Source organism: Mesoplodon bidens (genome assembly GCF_964165515.1).
Source record: "Mesoplodon bidens genome assembly, chromosome: 1".
Lineage (NCBI taxonomy): Eukaryota > Metazoa > Chordata > Mammalia > Artiodactyla > Ziphiidae > Mesoplodon > Mesoplodon bidens.
Window position 1 is genome coordinate 27,695,328 of NC_138176.1, and position 27,128 is coordinate 27,722,455.

At 49.7% G+C, this 27,128-nt stretch overlaps 2 protein-coding genes across 14 annotated transcripts in view; one reads left to right on the forward strand and one right to left on the reverse strand.

Annotated features, from left to right (window-relative positions):
• Window positions 1-12,111, reverse strand: part of GBF1 (golgi brefeldin A resistant guanine nucleotide exchange factor 1) — a 124,546-nt gene extending 112,435 nt beyond the window's left edge. For all 13 annotated transcript variants that reach the window (XM_081247390.1, XM_081247388.1, XM_081247398.1 and 10 more), the window contains exon 1: window positions 11,842-12,111. The gene's annotated coding sequence lies outside the window, so the exon portion shown is untranslated. The remainder of the gene's footprint in view (window positions 1-11,841) is intronic.
• Window positions 12,112-24,641: 12,530 nt separating this feature from the next.
• On the forward strand, window positions 24,642-26,285 carry PITX3 (paired like homeodomain 3; the record flags this gene model as incomplete). The annotated part of the gene is made up of 3 exons (XM_081239815.1): window positions 24,642-24,771; window positions 24,943-25,145; window positions 25,698-26,285. The coding sequence occupies exons 1-3, from the start codon at window positions 24,654-24,656 to the stop codon at window positions 26,283-26,285; spliced, it is 909 nt and encodes a 302-aa protein (XP_081095941.1). The 5' UTR covers window positions 24,642-24,653.
• Window positions 26,286-27,128: the final 843 nt, after the last annotated feature.

Here is a 27,128-nt window from a genome sequence, read left to right on the forward strand (position 1 = left end):
CGTGCCCCGGTCCGGGAAGATCCCACATGCCGCGGAGTGGCTAGGCCCATGAGCCATGGCCGCTGAGCCTGCACGTCCGGAGCCTGTGCTCCGCAACGGGAGAGGCCACAACAGTGAGAGGCCCGCGTACCGCAAAAAAAAAAAAAAAAAAAAGTATCAGAAAAGAAAAGATAAAATCTCTAGTATCTCTCCTTCCTTAAATTATTTAGGCAAGATGAATATGCTCTAGATCTCTGGATTTTTTTTTAACACGTTACATTTTATTTTATTTATTTATTTTTATATATTTATCTTGGCTGCGTCGGGTCTTAGTTGCAGCACGCGAGATCTTCGTTGCAGCACGCATGATCTTTTGTTGTGGCGTGCAGGCTTCGCTCTAGTTGTGACACGCAGGCTCTAGAGCACGTGGGCTCTGTAGTTCGCGGCACACAGGCTCTCTAGTTGAGGCGTGCAGGCTCAGTAGTTAAGGCACACAGACTTAGCTGCCCTGTGGCGTGTGGGATCCTAGTTCCCCAACCAGGGATCAAACACATGTCCCCTGCATTGGAAGGCAGATTCTTAACCACTGGACCACCAGGGAAGTTCCTGGAAGGTTTTTTTAAGAAACTCCTAACAACACGGGGAGGGGGAAGGGTAAGCTGGGACAAAGTGAGAGAGTGGCATGGACTTATATATACTACCAAATGTAAAATAGGTAGCTAGTGGGAAGCAGCCACATAGCACAAGGAGATCAGTTCGGTGCTTTGTGACCTCCTAGAGGGGTGGGATAGGGAGAGTGGGAGAGAGACGCAAGAGGGAGGAGATATGGGATATATGTATATGTATAGCTGATTCACTTTGTTATAAAGCAGAAACTAACACACCGTTGTAAAGCAATTATACTCCAATAAAGATGTTAAGGGACTTCCCTGGTGGCGCAGAGGTTGGGAGTCCGCCTACCATTGCAGGGGACACATTGCAGGGCGTGTTCGAGCCCTGGTCTGGGAAGATCCCACATGCCACGGAGCAACTAAGCCCGTGCACCACAACTACTGAGCTGCGTGCCACAACTACTGAAGCCCACACGCCTAGAGCCTGTGTTCCGCAGCAAGAGAAGCCACTGCAATGAGAAGCCCGCATACCGCAAGGAAGAGTAGCCCCCGCTCGCTGTAACTAGAGAAAGCCCGTGCAGCAATGAAGACCCAACGCAGCCAAAAATTAATTAATTAATTAATTAATTATTTTTAAAAAAAGAAAGAAACTCCTAAGAGAGGTTGCCTCCAGAGAAAGGAACTGGGAAACAGTGGTGAGAGGAAGACTTATTTTTCTCTGCATATTCTTTTGTACTTTTTGAATTCTGTGTCACATACATATATTACCTATTTTTAAATTTTAATTAACGGATTTTTTTTAATGAGTAGGCGCTACTGAAAAGTAGTTGTATTATTCCATGTATAAATGATTAAGAGCAGCAATCAAAGTTAATTAACTAACAAACATTTATTTCAGTCAACCAGATATTACTTAGCACATGCTAAGCAAAATGCTAGACAGAGTCATACAGAATTGTCCCTACCCACCCGTAAGAAATTTATAATCTAGTAGACTAAACACATACATCTACACACAAACCCATACATATCTCCAATACATAAGTGATACACAGTGACACAGTAGTGAAGCAAAGAAAATTATTTCTGGCAGAGGGCCCAGGAAAGGCAAATGAAAGACAAGATTCAAACAGTCAAAAACACAAGGAGAGAATGGCAAGAGTAAAGGCTTATTGGTAGGAAAATGCAGTATGTATTTAGGGGGTCATGATTATTCCAGACTTGTTGGAACATTATTCCTAGGAGAATAATAGCATGTAAAGCTAGAAAAGCAATTTGCAGGGTGAGCATATCATGGAGGGCTTTCAACATATATAGTACATATACAGACTACCTATCATTGTAAAAAATATCTTGGGGGGCCTGGAGGGGGCCATTATAAAATAAGAATATTTAATTTCTCTTTTTTTTTTTTGGCCACGCTGCATGGCATGTGGGATCTTAGTTTCCCAATCAGGAATCGAACCCGCGCCCCCTGCAGTGGAAGTGCAGAGTCTTAACCACTGGACCACCGGGGAAGTCCGTTTAATTTCTCTTTTAAAGAACTAAGAGAATGAGGGCTTCCCTGGTGGCGCAGTGGTTGAGAGTCCGCCTGCCGATGCAGGGGACACGGGTTTGTTCCCTGGTCTGGGAGGATCCCACATGCCGCGGAGCGGCTGGGCCCGTGGGCCATGGCCGCTGAGCCTGCGCGTCCGGAGCCCGTGCTCCGCAGCGGGAGAGGCCACAACAGTGAGAGGCCTGCATACCGCAAAAAAAAAAAAAAAAAAAAAAAAGAACTAAGAGAATGAGAGAAAACACCTATACTGAGAACAACACAGCAACAAGTGAATAACAACAACACTACACTACAAATTGCAAACAAAAGTGTCAACAGGACTTAACTGAGACCTAATAGGATCTACATGCTATCTGGAAGGCTTTCTGGAGGAAATAAATTTTGAACTGGGATACCAACTGAAATAATCAACCTAACACTCAATCAAAATTCATCAGGCATCAAAAGCTAACAATTTTCTAAGATAGCAAAGATCTAAGCAAAAAAATCATTGTCTTAAGTTTCTTAGTAAAAAAGAAACATCTCAGGAATAAAGAGGAATTATTTTCAAGGACTATGCAGAGTTGCCTAATCTCCCTCCAAGCCTCTGAGCATGTCTCCTCACCCAAGAATCTCCCAAGGGAATTTGCCCTTGATGCTCAAATGGGAAGCTCCGATGAACCACTTGCTGTCTGGTAGCCAATGGCCTAGAGCCCCTTGCCATAAGGTCACAAAGGCCAGCAGAGACCTCATGAGTAGAGTAGAGAAGAACTTAAAGTTTACCTTTTATCAGAAATAATATGAGTAGGAACGACCAAATACACACCAATGAATATCCCCCAGCCAAATAAGCTAGTGGCTTATCTGCTCAGAGACTATGAGCAACATATATTCTTTGAAAGCACGATCTGTTTAAAGCTGGGCCTATAGGATTACAATGGTGCTTTGTGGCATCCCACAACTGGCAACTCCCTCTAGATCTAAACAAAAGCAGGAGAAACAGAAACAATAAATTGGATCCTTCACAGAATACCAAAAATTCTCTTTAGAATGAGTTAAAGACTTAAATGTAAAAAAGCAAAACCTAAAAACTTTTAGAATATAAGAGGGTGTTCCCTGGTGGTCTAGTGGTTAGGATTTAGCGCTTTCACTGCCGTGGTTCGGGTTTAATCCCTGGTTGGGGAACTGAGATCCCACAAGCCACGTGGCATGGCCAAAAAAATATATGAGAGTATTTTTATAATCTCAGCATAGGGGAGACGTACCTAAATAGGAAACAAAGAGCAGAACCCATTAAAAAAATTGGTAAATTAAACCATGTTAAAATTAAAGACATTTATTCAAAAGACACCATAAAAAAGAGGAAAAGATAAATCACAAACTGGGAGAAAATATATGTAACACATATAATAAAGAAGCAAAGAAGAATGGATAAAGAAGATGTGGTACATATATACAATGGAATATTACTCAGCCATAAAAAGGAATGAAATTGGGTCATTTGTAGAGACATGGATGGACCTAGAGACTGTCATACAGAGTGAAGTAAGTCAGAAAGAGAAAAACAAATATCGTATATTAACGCATATATGTGGAATCTGAAAAAAATGGTATAGACGATCTTATTTACAAAGCAGAAATAGAGACACAGACATAGAGAAAAAAACGTATGGATACCAAGGGGGAAAGGGGCTGGGGGTTGGGGGGCAGGGATGAGCTGGAAGATTGGGATTGCCATATGTACACTGTTGATACTATGTATCAAATAGATAACTTCTGAGAACCTACTGTATAGTACAGAGAACTCTATCAATGCTCTGTGGTGACCTAAATGGGAAGGAAATCCAAAAAAAGAGGGGATATGTGTATACGTATAGTTAATTCACTTTGCTGTACAGTAGAAACTAACACAATATTGTAAAGCAACTATAATCCAATAAAAATTTTTTAAAAAAGCAGCAGATTCCATAATATAACTGCTACAAAACTATAAGGATAGACATATAAACCCTCCCCAAAACTGGCAACAGACATGAACAGGCATTTCACAGAATAAGGAAAATACAAACAGTAAATATATATACGAAAAGATTATGAGCTTCATTAATAGTCAATAAAATTACAAAATAAGATTATAATGAGAAACCATTTTACCTCCAGAATAGCACAAAATTTTAATTTGACAATACCAAAAGTTGGTAAAAATACAGACCAAGTGGCTGTTGAGTCTGTAAATTGATACAACTCATTTGGATAACAATTTGGCATTATCTTGCAAAGTTGAAGCACTTCATATGCTATACCTCAGCAATTCCACTGCTAAGACTATACCCCAGGGAAATGCACAAAAAATTTACAACAGTTGGCTAAGGGGAGGGGAGATGTGACTAATAGGGAAGGGCATAACCGCTGCCCCTGTTTTGGTAATGTTCTGGGTTTTTGGGGGTTTTTTCTTTCGGTACGCGGGCCTCTCACTGCCGTGGCCTCTCCCGTTGCGGAGCACAGGCTCCGGACGCGCAGGCTCAGCAGCCATGGCTCACGAGCCCAGCCGCTCCGCGGCATGTGGGATCTTCCCGGACCGGGGCGCGAACCCGCGTCCTCTGCATTGGCAGGTCCAACCACTGCGCCACCAGGGAAGCCCGGAATGTTCTGTTTTTAAGCTGGGTTGGGGACACTGATGTCCCTTATATGCTGTATAAACCCAAACCCCTACTCATTCCATCCAAAAGTCAATGAGAGAATCAGAATACCACAGTGGTATTCCTGACTGTTATTACCTATATGATCTTAGCCAAGTTTCTTAGCCTCTCTGATTCCCAGTTTACAGTTCTGCATTGCATAATGGAGACAGTACCTCCTCACCCATTTGTTGTAAGGCCTGGCATGCTATTAGGAATATTAAAACCCAAAAAAAGGTTGGCTGTTATTATGATAATGCCTGCTCTGTTAAGTCTTCCCTGGCTAACCCACTCCCCCAGAGAGTATTAGTACTCCTTTTTTGTCACCCCATGGCACAGTACATACCTTTATTTAAACATATCTTATACTCACTTATAATTATTTATTTAATCTGTCTCTCCCATGAGTCTATGAGCATCTCAGAAAGAGACCATAATTTATCACCTTTTTATCCCCAATGCCTAACATATAGTAAGAAAAATGATAAATACTGAATGAACAAATGAATAACTTAAAGAATATCAAGACTGACTCTTCAGTATTGGTGCAGCTCACATCCACCTCTTGTGAGAACAATTACTTCATAGAAGACAAGGACTCTAAGCCAGGCAGGCAAACCTTCTTTCTGTATCCCATGTTTGTTTCTGTACTAGAAGTTACAAATCTTCCATATTAGCCACTCTATGGACAAAAAGAACCCACATTTATTTATCCACCAGTCAAATCATAATGCTTCTGTTTTCACATGTATCTTCCTGAAGTCTCCTCATATGCTATTTGCATGTTCACATTTCTTCTGTGAAATATACAATTCTTTATGTAATTGTCCATTCTTCACATATGTATATACGTGTCTTATTTTCTTTGGTTCTAAATAGGTCATTAGTAGACCATTAAGTTATTTTTTCTTCATTGCTTAAAAGTTGTCCTTATTCAATTAGAAATTAGATTCTCCAAAGGCAAAGACTCAGGTTTTTTTTCTTTTTCATGGTGCTTTGATGTCTAATACAGAGCTATGTAAACCACGAAAACCCTGATGGGCTTTCTGAGAGGGCAGAAGGAACCAGGGAGCTGAACAACCATCAGCTGGCCCTTCTGAGGTTTATTTTCACTCTATCTCTCAAACATCCCAGAGAAGCACCAAAGACGCAGAGTTTTTAAGGTTTCCAGAGCTAGCCAAGGAACGCGCCATAGTTCCTGTGTTTTGTTGAGAGTGACCCAAAATTACTAAACTAGTAAACAACTTGCTGGACTCAAGAAATTTACTCAAAGGGTGAAGGTAAGAGAAAATCAAACCAAGAAAAAAGCTGGTGCCCTGACAGGATACAACTGGAAAATTCTCCCAACCTGATAATCAGGTGACCAGGTACCTCAGCTCTGCCACTCTCCCTACTCCCTCTATGGAGATTCTGAGGTTATCCCAAGAATTATATGCAAGGTGAGCTACTGAGATAAGCTCAAAGTTGTCCAAAGATGCCGTTTCTGCCAGCTTGGAGATGAAAAATGAAACAAGACATCTTTCCCCCACTCATCTTTTAACCACTCAGGGCACCCAACATGACAACTAATGGTGAAAGTTGGCAGAGTAGAACAAAGATTAAAAAGTGAGCCTGGTGGGCTTCCCTGATGGTGCAGTGGTTAAGAATCCGCCTGCCAATGCAGGGGACACGGGTTCAAGCCCTGGTCCGGAAAGATTCCACATGCCGCAGAGCAACTAAGCCCGTGTGCCACAACTACTTAGCCTATGCTCTAGAGCCCACGAGCTACAACTACTGAGCCCACACACCCCAACTATTGAAGCCTGCATGCCTAGAGCCCATGCTCTGCAACAAGAGAGGCCACCGCAATGAGAAGCCCGTGCACTGCAAAGAAGAGCAGCCCCCGTTCGCTGCAACTAGAGAAAGCCTGGGGGCAGCAACGAAGACCCAACGCAGCCATAAATAAATAAATAAATCTTTTTTTTTTTTTAAAGTGAGCCTGGGGACTTCCCTCATGGCCCAGTAGTTAAGAATCCGCCTTTCAATTCAGGGAACATGGGTTCGATTCCTGGTCGGGGAACTAAGATCCCACATGCTGCAGGGCAACTAAGTCCATGTGCTCTAGAGCCTGCGTGCCACAACTGGAGAGCCCCTGCGCCACAATGAGAGAGCCTGTGCACTGCAACTACTGAGCCTGCACACTCTGCAGCCTACATGCCAAAATTAGAGAGAAGCCTGCACACAATGAAGAGCCCGCGTGCCGCAACGAAAGAGCCTACGTGCTGCAACTAAGACCCAACACAGCTAAATAAATAAATAAATAAATAAATAAATAAATAAATAAATAAATAAAAAGAACGCCCCCATATCGTTCTCTAAAAAAAAAAAGTGAGTCTGGAGGACTTCCCTGGTGGCGCAGTGGTTAAGAATCCACCTGTGGGCTTCCCTGGTGGTGCAGTGGTTAAGAATCCACCTGCCAATGCAGGGGACACAAGTTCGAGCCCTGGTCCAGGAAGATCCCACGTGGCACGGAGCAACTAAGCCCGTGCACCAGAACTACTGAGCCTGTGCTCTAGAGTCCGCAAGCCACAACTACTAGGCCCGCATGCCACAACTACTGAAGTCCGTGTGCCTAGAGCCCATGCTCCGCAATGAGAAGCCTACACACTGCAACAAAGAGTAGCCCCCTACTCACCGCAGCTAGAGAAAGCCCGCATGCAGCAACGAAGACCCAACAAAGCCAAAAATAAATAAATAAATAAATAAAAAGGAAAAAAAAAAGTGAGTCTGTATGATTATACGTAGAGAATTGCAGTGATTACGTCTCATAAGACCTGCCCGTTTTGTATATCAGGGGTCATCCTCCACTGTCATCAGGCAGAATCTAGTCCACAGACATACATTTTTCCTCCTGTAAAAGGTTTTTAAATAATTTAACTAGTTGCCAACAGTTTAAAACACAACGATCTGAATTCCCAGTTTCTCTTGAAAAATAGGAAGAATGGTCATACTGTGCCCACATTCCAGTACACTACAGTCACTACTACATCCTAATACATTCCCTCCTGGCTCACTTCCCTCATTTACATTACCTGCCTGATACTCAGGCATTTGAGCTTGTAATCCCTGCTTTATTTACATGATGGCAACAAATCATTACTTCCATGATCACATCCACTGCAACTGGGGCTCCAAATCACCACAGTGCCCTATTACATTTTCATTTAATTAAACAACTGCTGTGGAACATACTGAAATACAGAAAAAGAGGAACAATAAAAGCTAAACACCTGCCAATTACATTTACAAAGCTCTTGCAGCCAGAGATAAAATGAACCTCTCTTTCTCCCTTCAACTCAACTCCACAATTACCCCAACAGCAGAATCACTCTAATTAGTCACCTTGAACCACAGGGACAGACTGTGATCAATCAAGAGAAGTGGTGTAAATAGACTAGGCTGATCCTTCCAGTGAGTACTGTATAAATACAATGGGTCTCCTCAAAAGCAGGAGCTGCGTCTTTTTCCTCTCCAGCTGCTCACACTAGCCAGTCTAAGTACCCTATCAATGAAGTTATTATCTAAAAGTAGCAATCATTCTGCCTTCTGGAACATGGGGAAGTGAACTAGTAGTGTAACTCTGAGAACTTCGAGTTCAACTGGGATTGGTGCCCAGCTACCCATGAGGAGATGTGCCTACAACCTGAGTTCCGACTGCGCCAATGAGCATCAATGTCAAGGTTAGAACATACTGTCTACCGCCACCTTTAAAAAGAAGCTAAAAAAAAAAAAAAAGAAGCTCAAATACAGGTCTTGAAGGAAAAACAAATTTTCTGATCTAGGATGGGGGCTGGGAGTAAAGAACTATTCCTATCCAGAAAATTACTTTTTAAAGTAAGAAAAGGTAAAATCTTGTTGCCTCACTTAAACTCCAGGCCCAACTGAAAAGATGCTGAACTGGTCACACTATTTACCCAAAGACTAGACTGCCTATTATGCAAAGCATTATCAACTCAACAGGGCTCAACAGGGCATATCAACCCAGATGAGAAAGGTAGACCCATCAAACCTGGATACTTCCTGAGGTGACTATGTCATTTCATTAGCCATTCTAAATTACTTTTTTGGAAATTCTACAATATAGATCAGCAAGTTAAAATGCAAACAGTTTCCTATACCATTTCCACCTCACTTATTTTATTTATTTACTTACTTTCTTATTTATTTATTTATTTATGGTTGTGTTGGGTCTTCGATGCTGCGCACGGGCTCTCTCTAGTTGCAGCGAGCAGAGGCTGTTCTTCATTGCGGTGCACAGGCCTCTCGTCGTGTGGCCTCTCTTGTTAAAGAGCACAGGCTCTAGGCACGCGGGTTTCATTAGTTACAGCACTCAGGCTCAGCAGTTGCGGCACGCAGGCCCTAGACTGTGCAGGCTTCAGTAGCTGTGGTGCGTGGGCTCAGCAACTATGGCTTGCGTGCTCTACAGTGCAGGCTCAGCAGTTGTGGCCCATGGGCTTAGCCGCTCCACAGCATGTGGGATCTTCCTGGACTAGGGATCAAACCTGTGTCTCCTGCACTGGCAGGCGGATTCTCAACCACTGCACCACCAGGGAAGTCCCACCCCACTTATTTTAAATCAGTAAGTATCAATACAGCAACATAAATGTCCATAAACAGATGAATGGATAAAGAAGATGTGGTACATATATACAATGGAATATTACTCAGCCATAAAAAGCAACAAAATTGGGTCATTTGCAGAGACGTGGATGGACCTAGAGACTATCATACAGAGTGAAGTAAGTCAGAAAGAGAAAAACAAATATCGTATATTAACACATATATGTGGAATCTAGAAAAATGGTACAGATGAACCTATTTGCAAGGCAGGAACAGAGACACAGATGTAGAGAATGAATGTGTGGACTCGGGGTGGGGGAAGGGGGGTGGGATGAATTGGGAGATTGGGATTGACATATATGCACTACCATGTGTAAAAGAGATAGCTAGTGGGAACCTGCTGTACAGCGCAGGGAGCTCAGCTGGGTGCTCTGTCTTGACCTAGATGAGTGGGATGGGGGGGTGGGAGGGAGGCCCAAGAGGGAGGGGATATATGTATACATATAGCTGATTCACCTCCTTGTACAGCAGAAACTAACACAACACTGTAGAGCAACTATACCCCAATTTAAAAATATATATATATAAACAATGCTATCCCCCCTACCAACGTGTGCGCGCGCACGCGCGCGCACACACACACACACACACACACACACACACACACAATTTCAGGAGAGCAGAGTTTAGGCACTCTAGAACCTAGACAGTTTTCCCTTCTAACACAATGAGGTTTTGATCCTCCTTATTACTACCTCACCATGCAAAGGTCCTGACTGCCAGGGCTAGAATCAGGCCACAAGTCAGGATCACATACTAAAATTAATCCTAAGGGGGCTTCCCTGGTGGTGCAGTGGTTAAGAGTCTGCCTGCCAATGCAGGGGACATGGGTTCAAGCTCTGGCCCAGGAAGATCCCACATGCTGCGGAGCAACTAAGTCCGTGCGCCACAACTACTGAGGCTGCACTCTACAGCCCACAAGCCACAACTACTGAGCCCACGTGCCGCAACTACTGAAGCCTGTGAGCCTAGAGCCTGTGCTCCACAGCAAGAGAAGCCACCGCAATGAGAAGCCCGCGCACCGCAACAAAGAGTAGCCCCCGCTCGCCACAGTTAGAGAAAAGCCCACGCACAACAAAGACCCAGTGCAGCCAAAAATAAAATAAATAGGCACAGGTAACACTTATTGAGTGTCCACTACATGCTGAAAAGCATTTAGGTTGACATGCTCTAGCTAGACTGGTGCACATACATTGCTACTGCTTTTAAGAAACGCATAAACTGAGCAGAGTAATCCCCAAATGGACCTTTCCATTTGCGTCCTCCACAGGGCTCAGAGGAGTGCCTTGTGTACCTAATTTAAAGGCATACAAATTTCTATGTCGTGTATTAAAAGGCACTGTACCTACACTCCTCCTCATTTTTAAAGGCATTCTTTACCCTTGAGGGACTTTTATAGCTTTACAATACAGCAGTTTATCAAAGATCATCACAGTGCCATAAACTATACTCTTTGGGGTTATGTTCCATCATTCACTCTGCAGCCCTGACCCTACCACTTTTTATTTGACTGAACACCTCTCATGACTCTTCTTACCCACTAAAAATAACAGGCCAAAGTACTAACTTCACAGGTATTCAAATCCCTCTCTGCTCTCGTCCAAATATGTCATAACAGAGTGGCTTCCTTGTGACTGAACTTCATCTCCTTAGGCCAAGTGAAGACCTGGGGAGGAAATGCCAACCAAGAACATACACCAGAAGAGAATATTACACAATATAAAAGATTGTGTAAAAGAAAAAACAGGCTCAGAAGATAAGTCCAGTGTTTACATACAGTCCCAGACTGGCAGGTGAGCAGTCCCATAAAAGGAAAGCCTTCTCTTAGCCCAGGTCCCCAGGAGGCTGGCCTCAGTCCTTCCACACCTTTTCTCACTACCTGGTCTAGGTTGCATTAGTTCATCATCATTAATGAAGCAGTTCAGCTGAATTAATGAGGCAGTCACACAGAAGTGGGCGCTGCACAAAATCTGGAGAGACTCTCATATCTAAGGTCTAAAAATCAACCCTGAAAAGTAGATACAATACTCTTCAGATTTGCTTTCAGCTTCTGAGGACTGGAGTCTTTAGGATGCAAAAAGCTCCAGAAGAGAGGAACTGACAGCTAGGTTAAGCCTGGAAACACAGGGAGGATTCCGGTACCCGCAAGGGTTGAAAAGCCAGAGTTGAAATCGTCCCTCCGGCGGCAGGGGCCTGACCTTTGCCCCCTACACCTCTCCCAGTTCCCTCCCACAGCAATCTCTCCCTCGTCTCGTTCCTGCCCCTGCATCCTTAACCCACCCCGGCTCATTCAGTTTAAGGGCCCTCCTTCTCTTATTCCCTCTCGCGATGTCAGGGCGGCCTTCACAACACTGGAACTCTAAGAAGAGACTTCGCTGACCTGTCAGCGGATCCAAAATGGCGGGGCCTAGTCCCAGGAACGGCAGCCGCTGCTCATGTCCAGCCCGGGCCCCGAAGGCGTCTCCGAGCGGCTCTCCCGGCTCTGGTGGCAGATGGGAGCAGGGAAGGAGCCCGTTTCTGGGAGTTGAGGCCGAAGTCAAGGCCCGCAGAGTCGGTCAGGAAGAGTCGGCCGGAACGGGCGGTGGAGCCGGGTACCTTCCCTGTCAGCTCACTGACGTGGTAACTAGCCTCAGTCTAGCCCGCTGCCTGGTCACTGCGCGAGCCCTGCCGCGCACAGCCAATCATAGGTTTGCATCGTGAAAAGTGGCATTCCAGCAATCCAATCGAAGAAAGGAAATTGGCTTCGGGAGGCGGGTAGTGCCTAAAGAGGCGAGATTACAAGAGAAAGAAAAGGGTAGGCAGGGAATAACCAACGGATATGAGGACTCTCTGAGTGACAGTACTGAGGAGCCAATAAAAAAGAAGAAAGTGCGCTGGGCAGTTGGAGAGGTGGAGTTAGGTAGAGTTCGGTTGCAGTGCACGACTTGGCAGTGGCTGCTGGGCATTATGGGGAAGAAAGCTACAACTTGCTGGAAAGGGGGCGGAGTCCTTTTTGAGAGCCTGAGTGGACGACCCTACTACCCCTACGCGCAAGCCCGCCGCCACTCCCTATTAAAGTCACCTGGGCCAATACCGTGACCCTTGAGGGATCATTTCCTTTCTCGGCAGTTCTGAGCTCCTTCCAGGATGGAGGGAGCAATCTATTCCAACCTCCCTTCCCCCACCTTCGCGTTTGCTTGCCCTGTTTGGCTTCTCATAAATGAGTCTGTCCCATCCCAACTTTGTTTCTATGTCTTGTGCCCCATTCCTATCATCCTGAAATAGAGACAATGGGAGGTGACAGGAAGCTTGGATATCTAATCCAGGTCCTTTCATTTTACAGAGCAGGAAATTGAATCCCAGAATGGAAAGATGGCCCCCACGTTTGTATAGCTAGTTAATGACAGAGCAGAGAAACAAACCTAGGTGTCCTCACCCCCAGTCCAGCTCTCTTTTTCACTGCCCATCGATACCTCTTATGCTTTAGTTTATCAGACTGTGACTCCCAGCTCTGACCCTCATCCTAAGCCTTGGACACTCTTTACCTACCTAGAAAAAAACTAATCACACAGGTTAGTCCACATCACCAGTGACAGGAAACTGAAGCCTTTCCTGAAGCCTTAGAAATGCTGAGAGGCCTGAGGGCAAGACGCCCACCGCAGTCTTCACTCTTCTGCCCCCAGCTGCCTCTCCCCTGGCAAGAGATGATAGAGGTTGCTAGGATATTTAGAATTACCTAGAAGTGAGAGTGTGTAGAAAGAGGACAGAAGGATGAGTTTTCTCCTTGCAGACTGAATGGTGGAATTCCCAGCCCATCTGCTGGAATAAATCCCAGTGTCCCTGCAGACCTGAAAAGACTGCTAGGAGACAATGAAAAAAGATACCAACTCTCTCCCCATTCCCTCCCATTTATGGATGACTCAAGTCCAGGGAAGCTCCATTCCTAACCCCATAGGACTGTGGTCTCAAAACCAGACATCCAAAGACCATCCTTGTGCTAGAATCCTCTAATACCAAGAAACCATCAGGCCTGACATCAGAATTGAAGAACTCCTTAACAGCTTCCTGTACCTACATGTTGGGCTCCTGATCTCTGGGGTCCAGCTGAGGATCTTGCCTTTTTCACCCAACGAGAGTCAGGGGCAAAGGATACAACCACCATAGCACGTCTTTCCAGCCCACCTCTGAGCCATTTTCCACCTTCACTTGAAAACTGGGATTTGGTCTCCTGGGCTTATCTCAGATTGAGAGGTCCTGCATAACCAACTGAAAAATCTTCTAAGTGGGACAAAACTCCCTACTACCCTATCTTCACTCCTACATACCTCCAGAAGTCAATCAACCTAAAAGTATGAATGGAATTGTGTGTTAGAGATAAGGAGGAGAGAGACGACAATGTCCCAGCCCCTTCTAACCTCCATCATCTTAGCAGACAAAACATCTCCCTCTCAGATTTTAGTACTGAGTGTCTACATCATGCCTAGGAATAGAAAGATGAGGAAAACATGGTCCTTGCCCTCCCAAATCTTAGCATCATAGGGGACAACACATAAGCTGATCTCTTCCATATCATGGGTGGGGTAATAGAGGCACACACAGCAGGGCTGGGGGAGCAAGAGACTACACATCTGGCTAACGTGGGAATTCAGGAAAGGCTTCCCAGAGAGAATGAGGCCTGAGTGGAGCTTAGGGGGATGAGTAGGAGTTGACAAAATGAAGACTGGTTAGAAATATATTACTGTCAGAGGTGTGCAGAAAACCACTAGGAGACTGGAGATTAAGACAGGGTCAGGTCCTGAAAGTCTGCTGTGCCACGCAAGGGAGCTTAGCCTTTATCCTGAGGGCAAACAGGAGCCACTGAAGGGTTTTAAGCAGAGACATGACTGGTCAGATTCACTTTAGGAGTATATTATATAATAGGGCTTAGGGCCCTCAGGGAGACCCTAGAAACCCAGCCTGACTCCACATGTTGCTTGGGACATCTGTCCTATCCCTTGCAACTCCCTAACCTGCAAGCACCAAGGCCACACCTTGCCCACAGAACTGAACTTGGTATCACCAAGGAGCAGGTAGCCCTGGTAAGGCTGGGAGAACGTAGCTTGTGTGAGACAAGAGTGAAGACTGACAGGGAACTTGCCCAGGCCTCTGAGGAGTGCCCAGCCCAGCCCTGAGAACCAGCTAGAACCTCTTTTAATTTTGCGGGGGAAGGGGGAGTAAGGGAGTCATAGTTAAGTTACTTGTCCAAGGTCACTCAGTGATGTTGCAGCTGGTGGCAGGGTTAGAATGCTGTTTTCGTTTGTCGCACTCCAAACTCCGCTTTCTCCACGAAGCCACCTTCCTTGGAGGAGAGGAAAAAAGGGCTGGGGTGGGGGTGGGGATGGGGGGGTGGAGGGCGCAGCCGAGAAAAGGAAGAGAGAAAAATGCAAGGAAAAAAGGAAAAAGAGGATCAGAAAGCGAAATTAGTCTTTCGAAGTGGCAGGGGATGGAGGAGTGAGACAAACAGCAGGAGCAGAGTGGTGGCGGAGAAAATAAAAGAGGAAAGAAAGGCGAGACGTGGGAGGATTGGAGCAGAGACAAAAGGGCAGAGAGACAGACAGCGACAAGTGGAGAAAAGCGCCGAAACTTGAGCGGCAACGAAGTCTGAGCGCTGAAACCCCACGGCCTCTCCCGGCCCGTGCGCCCTCCCACCTGGTCCTATCCCCCAGCACCGTTCCAATTCGCTCGGGGTGGCGGCCTGGTCCCACCTCGCCGCCAACCGGCCCCGGCTCCGCGGGGATACCCGGTCCACTCTACGCTCGCCCGCTCGGTTCTGCCAAAATGCTCTTCAGCAGAGCCGTATCAGCCACGTGGGGAGGGGCGTGGTCCAGTTGCTGAGGAGCGCCTCCGATTGGCTAGGGGGCGGGGTTCCTGGCGGCGCGCCGGCCGGACCACCCCCCTGAAGGCGGGGCCAGAAAATTCACAGCTGGAAAGGGTGGAGCCCCGGTAGCGCAGCTGGAAGGGGGCGGGGCCCGACGCGTGAGGCTCGCAGCGGCGGGCTGGGGGCGCCCTGGGCTGCCATAAAGTGAATGGGCGCCAGCGGGGGGTGGCAGTCCGCGGCGAGGCTTACTCTCTCCCAGCGAGTCCGGGAGCGCCGGAGCGGAGCGGCGGCCCGGGCGCAGGGGGGCGGCCCCCACCCCGGCCGGGTGCCCGGCCTCTGGCCCCTGCTTGCCCTCCAGACTGCGGCCGCCGCCGCCGCTGCCGGGAGTCTGCCTGCTGCGGGACTCACTGTGAGTGCTTGACCATGCGGGGGACAGGGGCTCACGGGGCCGAAGGGCCATGGCCGGACTTCGGGATCCCTAAAACGGGACCTAGGGCTGCTGAACTGGAGAACGGTGCCTGGGGAACGGGTCGAGACAGGGAGGGCGGACTGCAGACCTGGGGCCAGGACTTAGAAAAAGGGAAACTTAGCGCCAGGACTCGGGGGACAGAGAAGGGGAAGACTCGAGGGATCCGAAGAGAAGTCGGAGACATGAGGTCAGGACAGGGGCTCCGCGAAGCAGGGAGTAGAGTCGGGAAACCATTACCAGAAAGCGCCCTGGAATCCGGGGGCGCGGGGCCGACAGCCAGGGAGCCAAAGGGGTTGGCGAGGCCCTGGCCAGTGGGGGCAGCTGGCGGCGGGCGCCCAGCAAGGCGGCAGTTGGCACTGCCCAACACCCCTCGGCTGGGTCTCAGACTCCAGGGACCGGGAGCAGGGGTGCCTTAGTCGCACAAGCTTCTCTTCCCAGCTGCTTTGCAGTTGGGATAGGAACCGTGTTGTGAGAACACGACAGCGACCGGGTCAGATGGCCGCTGTGTGGGCTGCAAGGCCGAGGTTGGGTAGTCCGAGTGACCAGGCGGCGGGTCTGGTGTGTCTGCTTGGGGTGTCAGGACCCCGATGGGTCCCGACCTGGGGCAGCCACGGAATTGGACGGAATGTCCGCGGCGCGCGGGGCTCAGGGCTGACAGAATGTCCGGCGCAGCGAGGTTGGTCTCTCCGGAGCAGGCGCTGTGTCGGGCAGTGGTGGACAGAATGTCCCTGGCCGAGTGGCATGTCCATTTACCCCGCAGCGCCTGCCCAGCTGCTGCGTGTACGGTGGTGTTTGCTGTGGTGGGTTGCCTAGAATCGCAGCTCACACTTTTCAAACTTGTCTCTGCTCCTAGGGGCTGCGGGACATGGAGCAGGGAGTGAGAGTAAAGGCTGAAGCCTGGCCTTGGGTTGGAGTGGCCCGGGAGACATTCCCTCTCTAACCCAGACTAGATGCGATCTGAGCATCACCCCGGACTTCCAGAATCCAAATTTGTGGAGAGAGAGCCAATGGTGGGACTGCTAGTGGGAACCAAGACCAGGAAAGGAAGGAATGAACCACAAAGGGTAATGGGAGGGCAAAGAAGAGCCTAGCACAAGCCCCTGACAGCTTCAGTTCCCTCACAAACTCAGAGTCAACCCCTAATTCCAATACAGCTGACCAGGTACCCCCCCCCGACTCTGCCTGGGTGTCAGCAGGCTAAAGTCTCCTTTCCCACAGTGGGCAGGAGCCCAGGCCCAAAGAGAAAACTGCAGCCCTTTAGCAAAGCAAACCCTGTGGTCTTGTTTCCCTTTTTGCTTCCTCAGTCCCACCAATCCCCACACCACTCTGGTGGCTGAGAGGAGGTAGGAAGGAGACACAGAATCCAGACACTGGGATCCAACATGGGACTTTATTGCCCTCCATCTCTGGTTGGGAAGGATGTCTCAGCCCTACCCAACTACCCTGTTCGCTTTTCCTACAGCTGGGAGAGGGCCCTGATTTCTTTGGACCCGTACAATGACCGCCCATCCTGACTCCAACTCTTTAACCAGAGCCCAGTTAAGCTGAAGGGAACAGAGTAGAGAGAACTCTCCCAGTCTATGTAAGTAAGCAAAACAGCCCATTTGGCGACTAAGTTTCATGGGGACAAGTGCAGGGTAATATGTTTAGCAATGAGTAATCTAAACAAGTGGGTTTCAACCTTTCTCACCCTCCAACCATGAATGACATATAATACGTCCTCCCCACACTCCCACCTCCACTCCTTACTTTTAAATTCACTTATCATCAGCTAGAACATTGTTTTCCAAACTCTTCTGTCCCTCTCCCCTTTTTGATAAATATAGAGTCATATCCCAGTTACCCCCATCACATTCTGATACCCTTTTCAAGGGGCTTGTGCTCCCATTACCTTTGAAAACCACTGAAATTATGGGTGAAATTAAAGGCTGAGTCAGGAGAGGAATAGGGAAGGCATTACCTGAAAACCATAGCCCTAAGTTCTACTTTTGCCAAAAAGGCCAAAAAGCAATGGCATTATAAGAAAGATGACTAGAAACACAAGGCAGACCTCCTGCCCCTGCATAAAGCCATTTAGCTGAGTGCATGCCTGGTCACTGGCTCTTAGGGAGAATGTCATGGACCTAGAGAAGGGTCAGAGAATGGTGGCAGAAGGGGGAGCCAGGGGCTGCTGGAGAGAGCAAACTTGAAGGTTTAGGCCTCTGGAAAGGGAGATAGGATGGAAATTCACAAAATAAGGAAAGGCCTAGATAAGCAGATTTGTTTGCTCCCCAAATCCTGAAACCAGAGACGAGGGGGCCTCTTAGAACTGGAATGATGCAAGCGCATGATGAATAGAAAAATGTTCCTTGGCACACTGTGGGCAGCAAACTTCCAGAGCTCTTTTCCAGAGAGGTGGTAGAGGCAGGAAGTAGAAAAGGAATCCTTAAGGGCTTGGAAGGATCAATGCATGTCAGAGCTACAAATGGTTGCTGGAGTGAAGGGGGCGAGGAGTGGAAAGAGCTCAGTCCCTGGTCTTAGGAGAACTGGATTAGAATCTCTTCAATCTGTGTAACCGTGGACAAATTCGTCTTCTTAGAGGTGAAATAGGGATGGTCACTCCTGCCATTCAAAGTGGTTTTAAGAGTTAAATGAAATCATATATTTGAAAGCCCTTTGCAAATGGAGAAGCACCACAGAAATAAGAAACATTATTGCTATTATTATGCCCAAACTGTAGGTCCCCTGTAAGCACAGAATCTTCGTTTGGAAGGGTGGTGTCTCAAGCCTCAGATCAGCCTGCTAGCATCCGTGATCCAGTCACGGGAAGATTCTCAATGACAGATGAGACACCCTATCCTAGGCTTCAGATGCCAGCCACTATCCCTCCCCAAGAAGAGTTCTAGGGAGCTCCCCAAATGCTTAGCTCCTCTACCAGACCAAATATCCTGATCTGATCCCTGCCTGCCTCCTGCTCAAGGATGTGAATATGGACCCAGAACCCAGGTCCAGGAAGGGAGGGCAGAGGAGGCAAGCTGGAGCTGAGTTGGGGATGAGCACAAGAGAAAGACACCACCCAAATCTTTTCTTCTCCATTTACTCTAAATGATGCTTCCTAGAGTGTGAGGGAGGGAGATGGCAGCTAATCTGAAGGGTCCACTAGGTCCTGAGCTTTGGGACTATCTAGAGTGTCTAGTCCCTAGTCACTGACAGGGACCCATGATAAGAGTGATAGGGAAAGAAAAGAAAAGGCAGTGGGGTGAGAAAGCTGCTTTCAGAGCTCTCTCCACTCCTCTTGCTTCCCTGGGGCCTTCTTTTCACCTCTCATAGTTTCCCCTTTCTTATCTCTCCCTTGCCCAATCCATTCTGCTCACCACAGCCAAATAAAGATCCCAAAGACACTGCTTTGATGTCACTCCCTCGCCTACAAGCCTCCAGTGACTCCCACTGCTGGGAGCAATGCTTCTCAGTGGGGGGTGAGGTGGGAGAGGGCAGTATAGGAGTGGGAGTGGCATGACTCTGCAGGCTAAGCCAACCCCATCTTCCTGGTGTGGTGATGTCACTTGAAGATGTCTCTTGGAGATTTGGAGAGAAAACATTATTTTTTATATTAAAACAAACATAAGTATGGAATGGAATGCAAAATTTGCTTTGATTTTTAATATAAAGCTGAAGATCTCAAAGAAATTTCATACTGGCGGCCGCTGTTTCAGGTTGTGCCCCTAGTGTCCTGTACTATCTTCTCTCTTACTTAGTCTTAGGGTTGTTTTGGTGGAAAAGCTGGAGTTGCTCTAGCCTACACTGTATCAAGCCTGGACCCCCCCCTCTTGCCTCTCATTGGACACCCTCTCAGTCTGACCATTCTTCTCTGATGATCTCCCATTGCCCACACTGAGACCCTGGCCAAGCTAGGCTCCCTGCTACCCTCTGAACCTACTGCTCTGTTATTTAGAAGCCTCTGCCCCCTTCCCTGCCTCCCTAATTTCCAGATCAGCCAGGTGCTACATTCTCTGAGCCCCAAAACTTGATACCACCTTACATGCGCTACCGTCTTTCTGATCTTCCACGATCTGAGAATCAGGCCCATGCAGACCACCATTCCATCCTGTGCTCTGTTTGCCCCCCTAGACTGTAGGCTCCTAGAAGTTAGGGTCTGTGCCTTACCATTCTTGGGTATCTGTCTTAGCACCTAATGCTTGTTGAAGGAAAGAAGAAGAGAAGGGGGGAAAGGGTGTGGAGGCCCATTTCTCTGATCCCTGATTTGCCCCTTGATAAATTAAGTGCATCAAATCATTGTTGCCTCTACCTGAGTCTTAGGTTTTCCTCTTGGGGCTGTGAGCCTTGTCTACAGCTGTCTTCATTTGCCCTCATTTGCTCACTGCAGCTCAGCCAACCAGACAGTGTGGGTGCTCAGCATCCCTAATGAGCATGAGGCTGTGTGCACTTAAGGGCCTCACTTTAGTTTTAGGTTTATAGGATGGCTCCGTCCTAGTTTAGGGCCCTGGCTTACACCTGTTTGCCAACTTGCTGCTTGCTGAGCTGAGCCACAGCATCACAACTCCATCCCCTCTTATCTTCTTTTTCATTCAGCCCATGCAAGAAAAGGTTTTCTCCCATTTCAGTTCCAGGGTGTGCCTCCTGCCTTGGGTATTATTATTGCAACTACTTGGGGGCTCTTTGGCTGTGAACCTGGTCTACGCCTTTGGCTTCAGCACAAAAGTGGGTGCACATGGCAGTTGCCTTCTTGTCATGAGTTGTGTCCCTTGGAAACCATGGCCTCCCCACTATGGCCTCGCTGGTCTGTGACAGTCTCTGATCTCCTCCTTAATTATCTTGGATATTTTGTTCTTGCTGCAGTCCATGACAGCTTCCTGTAATTCCATGCTGTACTTCAGAGTCAGAGGTCACCTGCAGGCCCTCTATTCTCCCTAGGGCTGGGATTGCCACCCTGACACCAGTGGGGCCTGGGCCATGCACCCCCTGCAGGGTGTGTCGGAAAGGCTGGGGTGGGGCAGGAGGCCCCCCCAAGAGCTGGACTCAGCACCACTGTTAGCTCTTGACTCTCTTTGGCCCTTCCTGGTATTTCCTACCAGCATCAACCAAACCTGTGGCTTCCAGACCTACTGCCTGTCCCTGTCCACTGAGTGAGGCGAAGTCCCTGGCCACAGTCCCAACTCCCCAGCTTCCCAACCTCCAGCAGTTTGGGGGAGCTTAATCCTCAGCCAGCCTGTCTCCAGCTCAGACAACAGCTTGGCACCCCCAGCCTCTGCCTGACTAGCCCACCGGACACGAGTCTGCTAGAGGCCTCTGCCCCCACCCGCTCTCTCTGTTGCCTGCCTGGTATTAGTGTTCCTGCTTTTTCAGCTCCACAGGCAGGGCCCTTCTCAGCCACACCCCCTCTTTCTGCTATGACTAACCCAGCCAAGAGCCTGAAGCCTTTATTCTTTCCTCTACCACCAGTCACTGGTGCCCAAAATGGCTCCCAGCTTGGGCTACTCTGCCCATTTGGCTGTTTCCTTATTGACTGGACCCTCCTTTATGTTTAGAACAGAGTGCTCACAACACACACTTGCATCCCTCTCTAAAATGCAGCATGCTTCCCTTTATTCAGAGCAACTTTTCACTGGGAGACACAGGATCTAGGGAGGTGAACCACTCAAGCAATGGCAGAGACAAGAATGAGATCTAATTTACCACTCTATCCTGAGTGCCTTACTCAACGCCCAGCTCACAGAAGGTGCCAAACAAACATCATTTCAATGAATGAGGGGGAAAACAACAACACGAACAACAGCAACTTGGATAGAGTTTGACCCCTACCCATTTTTAAAAATAATTTTATTTATTTATGGCTGTGTTGGGTCTTCGTTGCGGTGCGCGGGCTTCTCATTGCGGTGGCTTGTCCTGTTGTGGAGCATGGGCTCGAGGCGCACAGGCTTCAGTAGTTGTGGCACGTGGCCTCAGTAGTTGTGGAGCATGGGCTTAGTTGCTCCCCGGCACATGGGATCTTCCCAGATCAGGGCTCGAATCTGTGTCCCCTGCATTGTCAGGTGGATTCTTAGCCACTGTGCCACCAGGGAAGCCCCCTACCCATTTTTAAATGTTATGTTTTATTGTAACCTTGTAACAATACTGAAGGTAGATAGGGAAGGGGTTATAATCTCACTTTTACAGATGAAAAAATATGCCTAGATAGGTAATTTGCCAAGGACACACAGCTAGTAAGTTGGGAAGCCAGGACGTGAACCCAGATCTTTTGACTCCAATCCTAGTTTCTTTGGGGTATACCAGATTACTTTCCCAGGAGGGGCCTCGTCAGTTTCTGCCCCCCACCGCTACCCCATCCTCTTTTTCCAGCATCCTCATACCTTCTCCCCACTCAGCCAAACAGGCTCTCTCCAGCAGCCACTGAGTGTAGACCACTCCCTCCCGTGGCTCCTTTGGCTTCCTCCTCCCCCACAGAGTCCTTAGTTCCTGGGACTGAGAGCTGAGGTTCAAAGGGGCCAGGAAGGGGAAGGGGGAGGATAATGGCTAGCTCCAAAACAGCCGAGGCAGCTGTCCCTGTCACAGAGAGAGGAGACTGTGTGACGGTGTGTCTGTCTGCCTGAATGTGGGAGCGCGTGTGGGAGAGTGTGTGTTTGTAGGCCTCTAGCTCCAAGTCCTAGTGCTTATTTTGTCTGAGTGGGGGCCCATGTGTGTCTGCATGTGTGTCTGTCTGTCTCTGAGAACACACAGCCTGAACTCTGCTTTCTCAGCCTCGTCTTTTATTCTGGCCCTTATCTCTCCTCACCCTGCCTCCCTCTGCTGAAATAAAGGGTGAAACCAAGACACAGGTATGGAATGCTGGGGGAACGGGAGTTTGGAAAATGGGAAGTCTGGAGGCAAAGCAGACTGGAAGGATGAACGGCAATGGTGGGACTCAGCTTTCCCTACAGGGAAACCCAACTGTCCCTCTTTTCCCAGGTCTGCCTTGCTCCTGTGGGCATCTGGAGAGGTCAGGGGCATGGTTTGCAATTTTGAGGGCATCTTAGGTATGAAGAGACTTCAGAGCACCCCTTTTCCCAGCTCTCAGTTCTAAGCCTCCCCAGCTACTTGGGAAGAGCTACTAGTCAAGGCTGCTCCAGGTCCCTCCCAATGGCCTCTCCCTTCTATTGGAGCATCATTGGGCCAGCCCTAAGCCTCTCGCTCCAGTCCTCAGATCTGGAAGGGGAGGGAAGCAGAGCAGCCCCACCCCTGGCCTGACTTCTCTTCTTCCTTCCCGGGGTTCCATTCAGCCCTGCTTCTCCAACCCTAGGAGAGGGTCCAAGGTCTAGTCCTCTCTGCCTGTGGAAAGAACAGGGACTGTTTCTCAACCTCCTGCCTTGACCTCTGACCCATCCCCACCCCAATCTAGCTTGAGAGGTGGAGAGGTGGGGGGACAGCTGTCATCTCTGAGCTGGTTGAAGGGGGCATTACCATGTGCAAATACAGGCCGCTGCCCATCTGCGCCTCCCTGAGAAAGGCTCCTAATAAATTCAGAGCAGCCAAGTGACACACGTCTCAATCTAGGCTAATCCTCCACATTAATGCCACCTTGCACAGCCTGCATTAAGTCCCTGTTAATGGGGAGGCAGATGGACCCCTCCTACCCAGCTTTTCATCCCTGTTTCTCTGTCCCCAGCCTCCTTTGGTTCTCCTCTGACCAAGAGGCATCTGGAGTCTTGAGCCCCACTAGTGCCCTTTTCCCTTCCCCCCACCAGAGGGGGCCTGGGAGAGCCAGAAGGAAAGGGGACCCTGCAGGGGACACTTGGAGGGGGACACAGGCAGGCTCCTGGGCAATGTCAGGTAAGGTTTGGCATAGGGAGTAAGGGTAGGAAGGGGGTTTTAAGAAGCCCACATCCACAGCCTGGGGTGGGCCAGCAAGAAGCCATGCATGACAATGGTGACTGGTAGGGTGCAGTGTGTGTCTGGGCACGTATAGAAGAAGAGAGTGATTTTCAAACTTGTTTTTGATCCTGGAAGACTTTCTTCAAATGAATCTCTCCAGAAAGCATAAACAAAACAGACAAAAGCAGGGCTGCCCTAGTTGAAGTAGACCCAAGTAAGATCAGGCTAGATCTCTATCCCTGAGGTTAACCCTAAGTTCCAGTCCCTGAGGGGGTTTGTGAGGAGGGCCCCAAAGAACACAGTCTGAAAAAGCAAACAAAGAAAAGCACAGTTTAGGAATCTCCCAGACCTGGTTCAGATCCCAGCTCCACGGCTTACAAGCTCTTTAACCTTAATCATTACTTCAAGTCTCAGTTTCCTCACCTGAAAAAGGGTGATCATACCTAATATTGATTCCTTCTTGTGAGGGGAGAGATAATGAGGTGAAGACACATAGTAAGTACTCATAAATGATAGCAGTGATTCTCCTTATGGGAGACATATCAGGCCTGGTTCAAAATCAAATCTGTTCCACTGGAGAGTGAATAACACAGGTTCAGACTGCGTCTCAGGTGTGACTGGCTGAGAGGCATGTTTGAGTTTAAGGGGATGTTAGGCACTCGTGTGAGAGGGAATTTAATTTCTGAGTATGTGGTGTGTATGGTATGCGGTGTGCAACAGTGTGGTTTTCATTAATTCAATAAATATCTGTTGAACACCAACAGTGCACCAGGCAGGGTTCTAGGTGCCCAACACTGAAGAAATCAAAGTCTAGTGTGTATAACTGTATATAAAATCTCTTTGAGTATACACCTCTCCCCGGCTTAGGCTGCTGTTTCCCCATTCTATCCTAGGGCACCCTACACAGGGGTAGCTTTATGTCGGTGGCAGAGAAAGGGGGCAGAGAACTAGTGGGGAAAAACTACTGGGAACCGGATAACCCGGAGATTTTCTTCCCATTAACCAGGTCTGTGTCTTCGCTTCCCTCCAGAGTCCTCCCCCCATGGAGTTCGGCCTGCTCAGCGAGGCAGAGGCCCGGAGCCCCGCCCTCTCGCTGTCAGATGCGGGCACCCCCCACCCCCCAATCCCGGAACACGGCTGCAAGGGCCAAGAGCACAGCGGTGAGCGCGCCCCCTTCTGGGGGTGGGGGAAATAACAGCTCCATCCCTAACGAGGGTGGGACCCGGGAGTGCAAGCCCAGGTGGGAGTGAGGGGCCCCGCCGAGGAAGCCCCCGAGCCCGGGAATCCGCAAGGCAAGAACGCGCTGTGACCGACCCCACCCCGGCCCCCAGACTCGGAGAAGGCCTCGGTTTCGCTGCCCGGCGGCTCCCCCGAAGACAGCTCGCTGAAGAAGAAGCAGAGGCGGCAGCGCACGCACTTCACCAGCCAGCAGCTGCAGGAGCTGGAGGCGACCTTCCAGAGGAACCGCTACCCCGACATGAGTACGCGGGAAGAGATCGCCGTGTGGACCAACCTCACCGAGGCCCGCGTGCGGGTACGCCGCCCCCCACCCCCAGAGCCGCCACGCTCACTCCATCCCGGGCCTCCCTCTCGCGGGCCGCTCAGCAAGTAGCTTCGGAACCATCATCCTGTAGTTCTGCCCTGCCTGCCCCATCCTCGGACCCAACACCCGACGTCCCCCGGCCCCGGCCCCTGCCCGCACGGCCTTCTTTCCACCAGCCTCCAATCTCTGCTCTTCCTGCACCCCTTCACTCCAGACGGCGCGCTCCCTCTCCCCTGGCACTGTCTCTGGTTCTCCACTTCTCCTAGACCCGATCCTGCTGCCCACCCCCGCAGCCCTGTCGCCCCCGACTCAGTTCTGTGGCAGACTGCTTCTTTCTCAGCCCGCTGACTCCGTGAGCTCTTCCCTCACCCCGACCGGCTGCTCCACCACCCCATTCCCGTTTCTGGGGTGGTTATGCTCCACCACCTCCTCTCGCTTATGCTCCGCCCGGCCCCGGCCCCCGCTTGGTCCCCTGCCTGGGCGACCCACCCACCAGCCGCTTGCGGGGGCCGGGCCCTGACAGCCTTTCTCCCACGCCCACAGGTGTGGTTCAAGAACCGGCGCGCCAAGTGGCGAAAGCGCGAGCGCAGCCAGCAGGCGGAGCTGTGCAAGGGCGGCTTCGCGGCGCCGCTCGGGGGGCTGGTGCCGCCCTACGAGGAGGTGTACCCCAGTTACTCGTACGGCAATTGGCCACCCAAGGCGCTGGGCCCGCCGCTCGCCGCCAAGACCTTCCCGTTCGCCTTCAACTCGGTCAACGTGGGGCCTCTGGCGTCACAGCCCGTCTTCTCGCCACCCAGCTCCATCGCCGCCTCCATGGTCCCCTCGGCCGCGACTGCCCCGGGCACTGTGCCAGGGCCTGGGGCCCTGCAGGGCCTAGGTGGGGGGCCCCCCGGGCTGGCTCCGGCCGCAGTGTCCTCCGGGGCAGTATCCTGCCCTTACGCCTCGGCCGCAGCAGCCGCCGCAGCAGCCGCCTCCTCCCCCTACGTATATCGGGACCCGTGTAACTCGAGTCTGGCCAGCCTGAGGCTCAAGGCCAAACAGCACGCCACTTTCAGCTACCCTGCCGTGCCCGGGCCGCCCCCGGCCGCCAACCTCAGTCCGTGCCAGTACGCAGTGGAACGGCCTGTGTGAATGGCCCCGCCCGTCGATCATCCCTGAGGGCGGGAGCGATAATTTACGGCCTCTACGGACTGGGGTCTTCTTGCCTGGCTTGCCCCCGCCCCGGGGTCTGAGAGGGGTGCTGGGGCAGTCGGGCTTGGGGAGGCGGCCGGCTCAGGAGAGAGCCTTCCCCCTCCCAGGCCTGAGGGGTGGACTGGGCCCTTAGTCCGCGCCCCTGGAACTGAGGCCAGGAACAGGGACCAGTTCCCCGGGGTGCCAACTCACCCTTGGTCCACCCCGCCTTCTCCAGACTCCCTTTCCCCGGTTTTCAAAGATAAATGAAATAAACGTGCGCGGACTGTCAAAGGCCTGATGATTCAGAGTTGCGGTTGAGCCTTCTCCCCTTATCCTTCCCCATGTCTAAAGGAGAGCTGGGTGTACAGGAAAGAGATAGGGGTCCAGGCTTCTAGGGCTTCAGTCCTCCCCAGGCCACCATCACCAAGATGGGGAAGCCTGGGGATTCCTGGAGCTGAGCGGCGCACGCATGCGTGCGTGCGTGCGTGCGTGCGTGTGTAGGTGTGTATGGCTTGGACAAAGCTGGTACTGCAGCGCCACCTCGTGGTCTCATGGAGGATAACTGGAAGGTCTGATCTCGAATGCTTACTTAAAGATGTCAATTCTGCAGCTTAGGAAGCCTATGACTTTAGAAAAAGTTACTCCACCTTTCTGCACCTGTTTCTCACTGTTCCTATGAGGGGCTTGGGCCTCTAACAGCAATAAACTTCTGGTCTGTAACAGACATTTATTAAGTGCCTACCAGGCCTAGTATTCTTATTGAGTGTCTGTGTGTGACTCTCATCCTTCCACACACCACAC